Source organism: Engystomops pustulosus, chromosome 8, assembly GCF_040894005.1.
Source record: "Engystomops pustulosus chromosome 8, aEngPut4.maternal, whole genome shotgun sequence".
NCBI lineage: Eukaryota > Metazoa > Chordata > Amphibia > Anura > Leptodactylidae > Engystomops > Engystomops pustulosus.
This window is the reverse complement of record NC_092418.1, coordinates 21,380,762-21,394,426: the sequence shown is the minus strand read 5'-3', so window position 1 is coordinate 21,394,426 and position 13,665 is coordinate 21,380,762. Positions and strand designations below refer to the sequence as shown.

The following is a 13,665-nucleotide window of genomic DNA, read 5'->3' as shown; positions in this document are numbered from 1 at the left end:
TATGATGACATCACATGCTGCTGTCTATGATGACATCACATGCTGCTGTCTATGATGACATCACATGCTGCTTTCTATGATGACATCACATGCTGCTGTCTGATGACATCACAAGCTGCTGTCTATGATGACATCACATGCTGCTTTCTATGATGACATCACATGCTGCTTTCTATGATGACATCACTTGCTGGTGTCTATGATGACATCACAAGCTGCTGTCTATGATGACATCACATGCTGCTGTCAATGATGACATCACATGCTGGTGTCTATGATCACATCACATGCTGGTGTCTATGATGACATCACACGCTGCTGTCTATGATGACATCACATGCTGCTTTCTATGATGACATCACATGCTGGTGTCTATGATGACATCCCATGCTGCTGTCAATGATGACATCACATGCTGGTGTCTATGATGACATCACATGCTGGTGTCTATGATGACATCACACGCTGCTGTCTATGATGACAACACTTGCTGCTGTCTATGATGACATCACATGCTGCTGTCTATGATGACATCACATGCTGCTGTCTATGATGACATCACACGCTGCTGTCTATGATTACATCACATGCTGCTATCTATGATTACATCACAAGCTGCTGTCTATGATTACATCACACGCTGCTGTCTATGATGACATCACAAGCTGCTGTCTATGATGACATCACATGCTGCTTTCTATGATGACATCACATGCTGCTTTCTATGATGACATCACATGCTGCTGTCTATGATGACATCACATGCTGCTGTCTATGATGACATCACATGCTGCTATCTATGATGACATCACATGCTGCTGTCTATGATGACATCACATGCTGCTGTCTATGATGACATCACATGCTGCTGTCTATGATGACATCACATGCTGCTGTCTATGATGACATCACATGCTGCTGTCTATGATGACATCACATGCTGCTTTCTATGATGACATCACATGCTGCTGTCTGATGACATCACAAGCTGCTGTCTATGATGACATCACATGCTGCTTTCTATGATGACATCACACGCTGCTGTCTATGATGACATCACAAGCTGCTGTCTATGATGACATCACATGCTGCTTTCTATGATGACATCACATGCTGCTGTCTATGATGACATCACAAGCTGCTGTCTATGATGACATCACAAGCTGCTGTCTATGATGACATCACATGCTGCTTTCTATGATGACATCACATGCTGCTGTCTATGATGACATCACATGCTGCTGTCTATGATGACATCACATGCTGCTGTCTATGATGACATCACATGCTGCTGTCTATGATGACATCACATGCTGCTTTCTATGATGACATCACATGCTGCTGTCTGATGACATCACAAGCTGCTGTCTATGATGACATCACATGCTGCTTTCTATGATGACATCACATGCTGCTTTCTATGATGACATCACATGCTGCTGTCTATGATGACATCACAAGCTGCTGTCTATGATGACATCACATGCTGCTTTCTATGATGACATCACATGCTGGTGTCTATGATGACATCACATGCTGGTGTCTATGATGACATCCCATGCTGCTGTCAATGATGACATCACATGCTGGTGTCTATGATGACATCACATGCTGGTGTCTATGATGACATCACACGCTGCTGTCTATGATGACATCACATGCTGCTTTCTATGATGACATCACATGCTGGTGTCTATGATGACTTCCCATGCTGCTGTCAATGATGACATCACATGCTGGTGTCTATGATCACATCACATGCTGGTGTCTATGATGACATCACACGCTGCTGTCTATGATGACAACACTTGCTGCTGTCTATGATGACATCACATGCTGCTGTCTATGATGACATCACACGCTGCTGTCTATGATTACATCACATGCTGCTATCTATGATTACATCACAAGCTGCTGTCTATGATGACATCACACGCTGCTGTTTATGATTACATCACACGCTGCTGTCTATGGTGACATCACATGCTGCTGTCTATGATGACAACACTTGCTGCTGTATATGATGACATCACATGCTGCTGTCTATGATGACATCACTTGCTGCTGTCTATGATGACCTCACATGCTGCTGTCTATGATGACATCACTTGCTGCTGTCTATGATGACCTCACATGCTGCTGTCTATGATGACATCACCTGCTGCTGTCTATGATGACGTCACAAGGTGCTGTCTATGATGACATCACATGCTGCTGTTTATGATGACATCACACGCTGCTGTCTATGATGACATCACATGCTGCTGTCTATGATGACATCACATGCTGCTATCTATGATGACATCACATGCTGCTATCTATGATGACATCTCTTGATTTGTAGAATATGATTTCCTCTTGTGTTTCTGTATATCAGTCATTGCAGTGTGTGGGGACATTGTGTGAAGTGATCTATGACATCACTTGTTGCTCTATATGATGATATGTGCTGCAGTATGTTGCATGGGATTCATATACACAATAATATGAGATGAATATGTAATTGCTCCTTTTCTCTGCGGGCAGCTTAGATTGATTTCTATATGATGTGTTCACACTGTGCAGAAAATGACATGATGCATTTATCCGCTCTGTGACTGCACCGTGTGGACAGGTCCTAGCAGTGACTTACCTGCGGATCATTGTTTGCCTGTAATACCTACATAATGATGATGATGATGCAAGATGACAGTGATTGAGGCTCCTAGGACTGGTTGGTTGAGGATTCATCTTCCAGTTTTGAAGGATGGGGCGGAGGCCCACAAAGCATTACTGCAGCCGATCCTCAGTCACATCTCACAGATTTATGATGTTTGAGCCAATAAAAGTGGGTGAGCCCGAGGGAAGGGCCGCTCTCCTGTCTGTAACCTGTAAATCTCCCGGGTGTCAGGATGCTGGGCCGTGACCTCCATATGTGGACGCCTGGTGTACTGCGGCTGTCACCTCATTAGGTGACTGCGATTATCAGTGGGTGTTCGGCCTGTCATGGCTGTCATTTTCAAAGGCCTCGATAACGACGTTATTTGTATGGCTCGTGGCAGCTACCTGATACTATTAATGCTCATATATATTACCTGGGTGAATAACCATCAAGTGTAATGTACCATCTCCATGACTGGTCAAATTTTCAACCTTTGTTTGTCTGTTTCCATGGACTAGGACTGTTGTGACACATGAGGTTATTCAGTCCATGAAATACAGACCATGTATGGGCCATATTTGCCTGACACTATCCCTCACTATGGGACTACTGGCAGTGATTGTCATGACCGTCCCCTTTCAGGGTCTAAATCCCAAATCGACATGTTTTTTTGTGGAGGAAAAACATAAAAACACAGGGACGATAAACCATGCAGATGTTGCCCCTTGGTTGGATTCGGACCTAGTACCTCAAGGTGACGCTGCACGAGGATGTAGGTCGGATCCTGTCTACATCCTAATTATAGAGCGACTTGTTCCACTTCAGCAGAAATTAAATGAATTTCGTCAGACGCAGGCTGATTCTTGCCAAGTATCTAAAGTGACATTTCTGGACCGGCAGGACCTGTTCTGTGTGTGTCGGGGACAGCAGGTGTAACACGTGTTTGTCGGCGTGCTGACACATACAACAGGTGTGTGTAGGTGGTGGAGGGGGGGGCTGTGGCTCATCACAAAAGAAGAAATGATTTATCTGATGTCTATAGATAAAGGATCTTAACACTTCTGTCACGTACGTAGAATAAATAGAGATCCACCACTTATCTGTACAAAAGAGAACTCGCTGCCGGGTCCTGAGCTGGGAAAGGCAAAAAAATAAGTTAATAAGTAAAAAGTGTCCGACATGCAAAAGCTTATTCAGTGTATAGAGCGGCTTCTTTGTAGGGGAAGGGGTGAACTTTAATCATAGATGGGGTAAGGGGTGTCTAATACCGTAAGATGACCAAAAATGGAGTATATTGACAACTCATCAGAAACGGGAATCGGTATATGTAAAGGATTATAGCTTAAAGGGACTGTCCAGTTTATGACAATTAGTGAATAATGGGGCAGATTTACTTACCCGGACCAGTCGCGATCCAGCGGCGGGTTCTCCGACGCTGATTCGGGTCCGGCCGGGATTCAGTAAGGTCCGTGCGCCGATATCCACTAGGTGTCGCTGCTGCGCCGAGGTCCGCTGGAGTTCACCGGAGTTCACCTTCTATTTCTTGGTGCAGGTAAGTGCGAGTCAAGCAACACTTTTTTTTAAAAAATACCGTAATTTTTCCGAATCTGTCGGGTTTTCCGACGGCCACGGCCCCCGATTTCCGTTGCATGCATGCTGGCGCCGAAGCGCCACAATTCGATTGTGTGCGCCAAAAATCCGGGTCAATTCCCCGCAAATCGGAAAAATTCCGGAAACCCGACGAAAAAAAGTGATTCGGGCCCTTAGTAAATGACCCCCAATGAGTCAGTAAATTGGGGGGGGGGGCTTTCTCTGTTCAGGATCTATATTTCCTAGCCAGATTGAGGAGTGGTCACAAAGAGAGTCTCTCTCTGGAGGATCCGACCTGTCATGCATTAGATAGACTTCCGATCGATGTGAATGGCCATTGTGCAATGCTTCATTTCTCCTGTGGCGGCGCTACAGGTAAATTGAACATTGTTAGCCATATACCTAATAGTATAGTATATAGTCAGTCATCACCTTCTCTAGACATGCACCCTTGTTCTAAAAAGTAAGAGGGGAGTAATCTGCTGATGGACATCACTAGCTGAGCCATTCTCTTATGAACAAATGTACTAGACCTGTTGAAATTTAAAGGGGTTTTCCAGCATGAAATTAATGATGGTTGACCCTTAGCATACGTAGTCAATATCAGATTTGTAACAACACTTGGCAAACCTCACTGATCAGCTCATCAAAGAGATCTGTATTCGGGCAACAGTTTCAGCTATGTACAGCACCACACATTGTATAGTGGTTGTTCTTGGTATTTCAGCTCAGCTTAATTTACTTTAATGGAGATAATGGATATGACACCCCCACTGATCTGAAAGGGTAATTAATGTTTTGAAACCATTGAATATACAGGTGGTATGGAAAGTATTCAGACACCTTTACATTTGTAACTCTTTGTTTCATTGCAGCCAATTGGTAAGATCAAAAAATTTATGCTCATTAATGTGCACTCTGCACTCTAGACAGAAAAAAAACTGAAATGTAGATATTTTTACTACTTTATTAAACAAGAAAAAATGAAATATCCCATGGTGATAAGTAATCAGACCCTTTGCTGATATTCATATTTAACTCACATGTTTTCCATTTCCTTCTGATCCTCCTTGAGATGGTTCTACTCCTTCATTGCAGTCCAGCTGTGTTTAATTAAACTGATTGGACTTGATTAGGAAAGGCACACACATACTTATGTAAGACAGTGCATGTCAGAGCACATGGGAATAATGAGGTCTAAGGGACTGCCCAAGGAGCTCAGAGACAGAATTGTGGCAAGGTACAGATCTGGCCAAGATTACAAAATAATTTCTACACATCTCAAGTTTTCTAAGAGCACAGTGGCCTCCATAATAAGATCCTCTGGTCTAATGAGACAAAGATTGAACTTTTGGTGTTAATTCTAAGCGGTGGAGAAAAACAGGCACTGCTCATCACCTGCCACATACAAACCCAACAGTGAAACATGATGGTGGCAATTAAAGAAAAGATGAATGCGGCCTAGTACAGAGATATCCTGGATGAAACGCTTGGGACCTCGGTCACCTTCCAACAAGGCAATGACCCTAAGCACACAGCTAAAATAACACCGCAGAGGCTTCAGAACATCTCTGTGACCATTCCTGACTGACCCAACCAGAGCTCGGACCTAAACCTAAATTGAGCATCTCTGGAGAGGCATGAAAATGGCTAATAATTTTAAGAATCTATTGACACTTCCGTGTGCTCAATGGGCCATAGCTCACAGCCGGGTGGAGAATGCTCTTACCATAGGGAGCTGAGTGGCCGCACCGCAGATCCGGGAAGAAACAGGACCCGCCCCATCATTTGCGCCGCAGCCGCAATGCTCTGGTATGGTGCGGTAAGACACGTTGTGCTCACTGTACTGCTCCATGCATGTGCATAATGCACCTCTATGGCAGCCGTGAGATAACTACCGTATTTGCAGCTGGTCCATGGCCGCCATTTACAGACGTGTACATAGAGCCTTAGTCAGGAGGCAGTTGTACTCATTAGAGGCTTGGCCTGCACTTGCAAAGCCAAAAGACTTGACTGAAATCCACTGTAATGACATATTAGATAGTTTTATGCAACATTTAGGATCAAGATTAAGAAAGGGAAGAGGCATTTGTCATATATAATGTTTCCTTCCCTAGAATTGGGGCCATGGTGCATTGTATTTGCTCCCTGATAGTGTGTACCTCAGTTCAAGCCATATTTCCACATTACTGAAAGTCAGACTCGTCTTCCTTACAAAGACAAAACACCGGCCTTGTGTGAAGTCATCTGTACAGAGGAGGTAGACTAAACTGACCTTTATACAGGAGATAACTCCACTTTTCTGACATTTGTATTGAAATAGGGAGTGAGAGACTGATACAGGCCTATAGGTCAGACGTCAAGGTGTTTAGGCTCTGTTCACACCACGGTCCACCACTCTGTCCAGTAGTGAGCAGGCTGTATAAAGCCATGTTGTCACTGGGGGTTTACCCAGCTTTCCTGTATTTCTCAGCAGAACTATAATATGTATACCTTGTTACGCAGAATTGTATGACATCTTCCTCCTATGTTCATAAATCTGTGCTGCAATTCATTTGACAATACACTTTCATAATAAGATCATATTAAAGGGAACCTGTCACCAGGAGACCCATTTTTAGCACTCTCCCAGTCCCCACAAAGCATAGTACATACACTGCCAATGTGTTTTTGTATAAAAAATAGGTTTTACAGAAAAAAAAAAAATTTATATAGCACCTTTCAATACCATCTGCTGTGTGACTAGGCACTCATCCCCTGGGAGTGGCTGGAAAGGAGCAGTTTTCCCCCACACCCTTGGGAAACAGCTCCTCCATGTGTCCTTTTTAAATATATGAAAAGAACCCATCACTTGGCTTAGCGACGCCCCCTGCTCCTCTACAGCCAATCCAGAGTGAGGGGAGTTATTCATATATTTGAAAAGGACACATGGAGGAGCAGTTTCCCAAGGGGGGGAGGGGGGACTGCTCCTTTCCAGCCACTCCCAGGGGACGAGTTCCTATTAATGAAAGGTACAATATAACAATATTGCAGTGTATGTACTATGCTCTGTGGGGACTGGGGGAGTGCTAAAAATGGGTCTCCTGGTGAAAGGTTCCCTTTAAGATTTTATTCATGAAATGAAAGAAATGTCATAGCACAGTGCTTCTTTTACCAATTACTTCCACTCTCTTTCAGCTCAATTCCATCTTGCTAGCAGAGATGTCAGATTACATGAAAGTCTCAGGTGAGGGCAAATGGGAAAGATGTTGAAAAATAAAAAATGGAGTAATGCCCCAAAACAGCACTAATGCTCATCATACACAATGTAATATTGATTTCTGCAAAGTTTGTTGAAAAAGTGAGGCAAAGGTTAAGTTTTATTCACCCAAATTCCAATGGTCAATTTCCTCACTGACCCCATTATGTCAATGGGTGCATCGGGCTCCTTACAGGTCTAAGTCTCCGATCATGTTATATTTTTTCTCAGCTTTTGGATACCAAGGACATTTTTGTGACTAGGGCCTTACAACAGAATACAGGGTTCAACTTCCTAAATTCTGGTGGGCCATAGAGCTTGCACTCTATTTCCCACTGTTGCAACACTTGGTATCCCATGGTAGCTGTGTACTGACTGAGAGGACGATTTATATTTTGTAATGATTTTTTTATTTAAATTTTTATATAATGTCATATAAAAAAGACATATAATCTGGTTTCTACTTCCTTTTATTCCTCAAATCACATACGATAAATCACTACAACCTGTTTATTGCTGCCATGTTAATATCTTATTGTTAAGCAATTAAACTACTGAGAGATAACAATTATTTGCCTGAGATTTAATGAGAAAAAGGGAAACTGAGACATATGGGATCCCTAAGTGTATGGCCATAAAGTAATATTCTATTATGGATGTTTGCTGATGGCCAGGCCTGGAATTTATACTGGGAGGCAAGATGGGTGTATGTGACATGTACTACACTGACATAGGCCCTCATGTAGGGAAGCCTCTGCAGGCAAATAATGGGGTGTTTGCATTGATTGCTATGGGTAGCTGTGCGCCATCTGGTATACATGTATAAATGTCAGTTTAGTATATATACCTAGTGTATAGGAGAGGCCTCTCCCCCGGACATGTCACGTAGGTGATGGGTCATTTGTCTCTCTGAATACCAAGCTGGACCATCAGTAAACATACACAGAAATCTAGAATGGCGTTTCTATGGTGTATTCACTGATATGTGAAGTGATAGATGAGCTTGGCATAAGGACATGTTCACACTGCCCTAGGAGATTCTGTCAGCAGTTCTGTCACATAAAAAGAGACTACGACAGAACCCTGACAGACGCCATTTAAAGTCAATGAGGGGTCTGTTTTCTCTGTTAATAGTACAAGAATGAGGAACATTTCAAATGGACAATTTTAGTGAGTGAAACTCTGACAACGAATCACCCTTTGCCTTCAAAACTGTATGAATTTTTCTAGGTGCATTTTCAAGACATTGGCAGGTAGGTTGTTCCAGACATCTTGGAAAACTATACACATCTATCTATCTATCTGGCAATCTATTTTTACAGGATATAACATAATGTACCCCTAATGAAATTACTCAGCAATTTCTCTGAGAACAAAAAAAACGACAGTGACGGCCATCTTGTTTTCTCTCCATAGTTTTTGTCAGCCTCCTCTTCTCACAGTTTGTTTTCATCCCTCTCACATGGTTTTTCCCTGTGTTATTCACTGAGACATCCATTTTCTTATTCCATTTCCTTTCCTCTCTCACGCCCCCCGCTATACAGGAGATATTTCCAGAGATAAATCTCTCCACTAATGTTTGACAGTAGAGAAAGCGAGATGTGTGAGAGAATTCCTGCTAGACCTAAAGGGGTCATTTGAAAAATGGCCGACTGCCTCGGTATAGCTTTTCAGTCACAAACATTAGGTCGATTAGACCGGGGTCTTGTGCACATTCACATCGAAGCGAATGTAAACATAAAACATCACTTTACAGCCGCTAGGCCTCAAAATACTGCTAACCCGTCTCCACGGTGACCGCTAATGAGCCCAGGCTTCTTCATATTTGTTTAATTTACATGGTATTTGTTTAGCCGCCGCTTTATCCGCACAACTTCACATGATTTTAGAAGGATACATGCCCAAAGGTCAAGAACATGAGAATTTTTTTTTTTCTTCTGAATATACTGCACATTTTTATTACTCGTCATTCTGAGAGAAATGGTTTAAAGTGTTAAGGGATTTCCTTATGGGGAGGATTTTTTGCTGGCGAGTATACGTAACGTGGGTGAGTGGTAGGACTGACTTCCCACGGGCCTGGTTTTTTCTAGGGGAAGATTTCCCAGCCCTGGGGGGGAAGAAGAAAGGAGAAGTAGGGGGGTGATTAGAGCAGAGGTAGAGGAAGGCGGATCTGCGAGAGAGGGTAAGTGTGAGAGAGGTCTGTGTGGGGTGACGTTACGATGGAGAAGAGGCCCAGCAGGAAACGGCTAAACTCTGCTGCAGGGAGGATAACATAGGATCCCCTCCGAGAGACTCTACTGTCTGTGAGACCCCAACAGAGCTCCCTGTCCCTGCATCCCCTCTGGACTCATTGACCTCACTCCGCTGCAGTAAAAAAAAAAAAAAACTCAATTAAAATCTGATTCCCACTGTTTTTGCTGTTTTAATGCTCCGTGTGACCTGATCTAGCATCCTAGGACAACACTCGCAGCCTCTAGCGTAGCCCAAAAGGTGTGAATAAATACGTATTTCTGTGAAACAACATCCACACTCTGTTTTTGGGTTATTTGAGCTTTCTGTGTGGTCCGAACAAAAAAAAAAATTATAAAAGCGGGTTAAATGGGACTAGTGTTATGTCTAGTGCAGGACTACAGGGGGCGTCTGAATTGGGCTTTGTGTAATGTGTCAGATTTTTCTATTGTGTTCCTATAAGTTTTCCATTTACCAGACATTTTACCCCTTATAGTGTGAGGGTATACCAGTATTTTTGTTGGTGTGAATATAGTTCAAATAGAAATCATGGCAGCTCACCGTCTCCTGTAGCAATGATCCAGTGCACGGAAAGAACCAAAGCTCAAGCAATTTGCATATAGTCTCCAAAGAAGCAAAAAATCGGGCACTCAAATGGGTTTTCCCCACGAAGACAAGTTAGGCCCTATCCACCAGATACAGGATAGGGCCTAACTTGCTGATCATTGAGGGACTCAGTGCTGAGACCGCCGCAGATCACAAAAAAAGGGGTCCTAATGGAGCAGACGGCCGTGCGTGAACGTTCTGCTCCATTAATCTCTACGGAGCTGATGGAAATTGCAGAGCGCCGCACTCACCGATCTCCGTCAGCTCCGTAGAGATTAATGGAGCAGAAGGGTCATGCGCAGCCGTCTGCTCCATTTGTCTACGGAGCAACGAGGTTGGACAACCCATTTAATGTAAGACTCAAGCAATACCTAACTCACCAGTATTGATGAGCGGAGCTGTTGAAATTTGAGTTCGACCAAACCCGAACCAGTAGCACAACCGCGATCAGTGCTGGCATTAATTACAGTTGTTAACTGTTTAAAAACCACTGGCAAAGTCAACAGTGGCATTTAAACTACTGCGCATCAGCACTATCCTGACGGAAACGCCTGATGATGATGTCATTGGGGAGCAATGAACCTCCCCAAAGCGGCTTGGCCGAAGCTATTTGCATGTCACTGGTGACTTTGCCAGCGACATTTAAAGTGTTAACAGGTGTTAACCATGGGAGGAAGTTGATCTGAAACTGGCGCCGGCCTTTGCACTTTGGTCCCCTTAACACTACTCCCCAGAGATGCCCGGGCTCTCCTTGGCCACTCTCCCCCTTGACACATAAGAAATTACCACTAAAACCCTGTTCACGTGGCAGATTTTGAGGAAGAACTGGAACTGTGGCAAGCGGCCACACAGTGGTAAACTACATTGGGTAAGCCCCTATGGTAAAGAAGGGACCAGTTACCCATCAGATTTTGAGACGTACAGCCATCTTAAAATCTGATCCAAAAAAATTTAAGCCAAACATTGGTCGCAGTGATTGACTTAGCAGTATTACCAGATGTGGAATAGTAAGGAGAGTACTGATCCTTTTAATTTTTAACAAATGGAATAAAAATTCCCTGCAGGATAACCCCTATAATCCTCTATTATTTTGCTCCAAGGGCTGATGGTTCAGAAAGATAAGACATTCACAACTCTACTGTTCTTTTGGCGAATCTTCCCCATTCGCCATATAGTAGTGCATCCAATACTTACGCTAAATGTTTACATCTACAACCAGCTTTTACCCACATTTACATGAATATGAAGCATTTCCTGAGGGAGGAAAACATGCACATCATTACCATATACAGAGATTTCCCAACTTATATTTGGGTCTCACCAGTGTCCCATCACGAGAAGTCCTATAGGATGGGATAACACTGTGCCCACTGTGCCGGTGTATGGTCAGGATTAGGATACTTACACTGTATGTTGGCAATGCAATTCCTGAACAGACAGACGTCTTGTCTTGTGCCCCAAATTCAGTTTTATACAAAGATTGTTCAGGAGCTTCAACTTTTGATCAGAGTGAACAGAGGTTACACAAAGTGCCTGGAGGACCTACCCTTTCTCCTGTCTTACAAGAACATCCTATTCATTTGAATGGACAGAGTGTAATACTCAGTGTCCCCTGTGGTGGCGCTGCAGGGATATTGTACATTGATTTGAGTCACAGATTTTCAGATATATAAGCTGATTGTTGTAGGTCCAAGAACTTTATGATGAAATCATTTTATCCACAATATTTCATTTCTCCCATCCATATTTAACCTCCTCCTGCAAATAAATGTTATTGCTGCACTAAGTGACTTCATGAAAACTGCTGTACTATTACGTCCTGCTTCTAGCAACACTGTAGGTTGAGATTCTTATGATCGTTGGAGTAATCCCCCTACACACCACAGACAAGCATGACCATAGCATGTCAGGGGTATGTCTCTGTCCGCTCCCTGGATCTAACCCCCCATTCCCGTGCTGCTTACAGGGGATCCTCTGGCAGCCCAAGGTCCAATGTGTACCCCGGAGATGCCCAATGCCCTGGCACGTCAGATCCTGCTTCTGTCAGGATCTGATTGTAACTGACCAAGCAGTTCGTGACTTGATCGAACGAACGCTTGTTCAAGCCCAAGTCTGTAAAAAATAAAGTCCCTAAGACATCACATTTCCATAAAACTTTCTAATAAAGTATATATAAGAAAAAAAAGCAAGAATAAAAAAAAATACATATTTGGTATCGCCAAGTCCCTAAATAATCTGTACAATTAAACTGAAGCTTTATTGGACCTGTATAGTGAATGCTTTTTTAAAAATTAAAATGTTCTCATCAAATCCCTCCACGCAAATACCGTATTCTAAAAAGTGATAAAAAAAGAAACGTATGTGCCCAAAAAATGACACCACAGAAAAGAACACCTCTTTTAAGCGCTCTGTCAATAGAAAAATAAAATTTGTACAGTAAGTGCACAAAAAGTAGACCCCATAGCAACTAATCGATGTATTTTTGCATGTGTTCCACAACTGAGTAGATATTGGTTGCTACAGACGATTGCAGGCGCTCACTTCTCCTGTCTTAGACCCCACTCCCTGCCTGTGCTGCTGAGTATAGGAGATAATGGGCTTACAGAGGAAGCCGTGTTATAACCGCTGGCTACTTCTGTCATATTTCATAGTAATACTGATAACATTTGTGAAGCCTGTTTTCTGTCCAACACAAATAAAATTTGGGAGACGTTCACCCGCGGCTTTTCTTGTATCCACATTACATTTGCAGGATGCTGCGTGTAGGGAGTGATCCATGTCCACGAGCCAACGTGACGCCCCCAACCATTCACACCATATATATAACTATTATTACAGGCGGCAGGGGAGAAGAGGGGTAGGATGGACCTCCTCTGCCCCCTGCTGGAGGATTCATGTCAGTGCACAGACTGGAGTGAGCTCCATATGTAGTTAATAACATCTGTGGGTGGAATAAGGGGCTTTTTCTTCTCCTCCTGGAGGTATATCATGTTTCGTCTTCCTATATTGTGCAGAAGATGGGGAATTGGAGGGGGGCTGCAGATGGGGGGCTCGGGCCTGGAGGGCATTACAGCTGTGAGTAACCAGATTTCCTTTCTTTCCGCAGACTCCTCATCCCTCTCTATGATGTAGACACTGGTCTCCTTATACTGGCTGCACAGGTAAAAGAGCAAGAAACTGAAGAAGATGCGACTGATCTCGATTAGTTGTGTTACTATACATAATATTTGTGGTTCCCAGAGTACAAATCTTTCTTTTCAGGAGCCCAGGAAAGCTTGACGACAACCTCTGTGAAATCCGTAGTTTGGTTGTCAGATGGTTTTCGCCGTAACTTCCCAAAATTATTAAAATTGTATTTTAA

At 43.3% G+C, this 13,665-nt stretch overlaps 1 protein-coding gene across 2 annotated transcripts in view; it reads left to right on the top strand.

Annotated features, from left to right (window-relative positions):
• The window catches only part of LOC140074888 (mitochondrial import inner membrane translocase subunit tim16-B-like), a 98,049-nt gene that overhangs the window by 59,903 nt on the left and 24,481 nt on the right, over positions 1–13,665 (top strand). For both annotated transcript variants that reach the window (XM_072120177.1, XM_072120174.1), the window contains exon 10: positions 13,411–13,465. In XM_072120177.1, the coding sequence (XP_071976278.1) occupies positions 13,411–13,465 (55 nt within the window). The remainder of the gene's footprint in view (positions 1–13,410; positions 13,466–13,665) is intronic.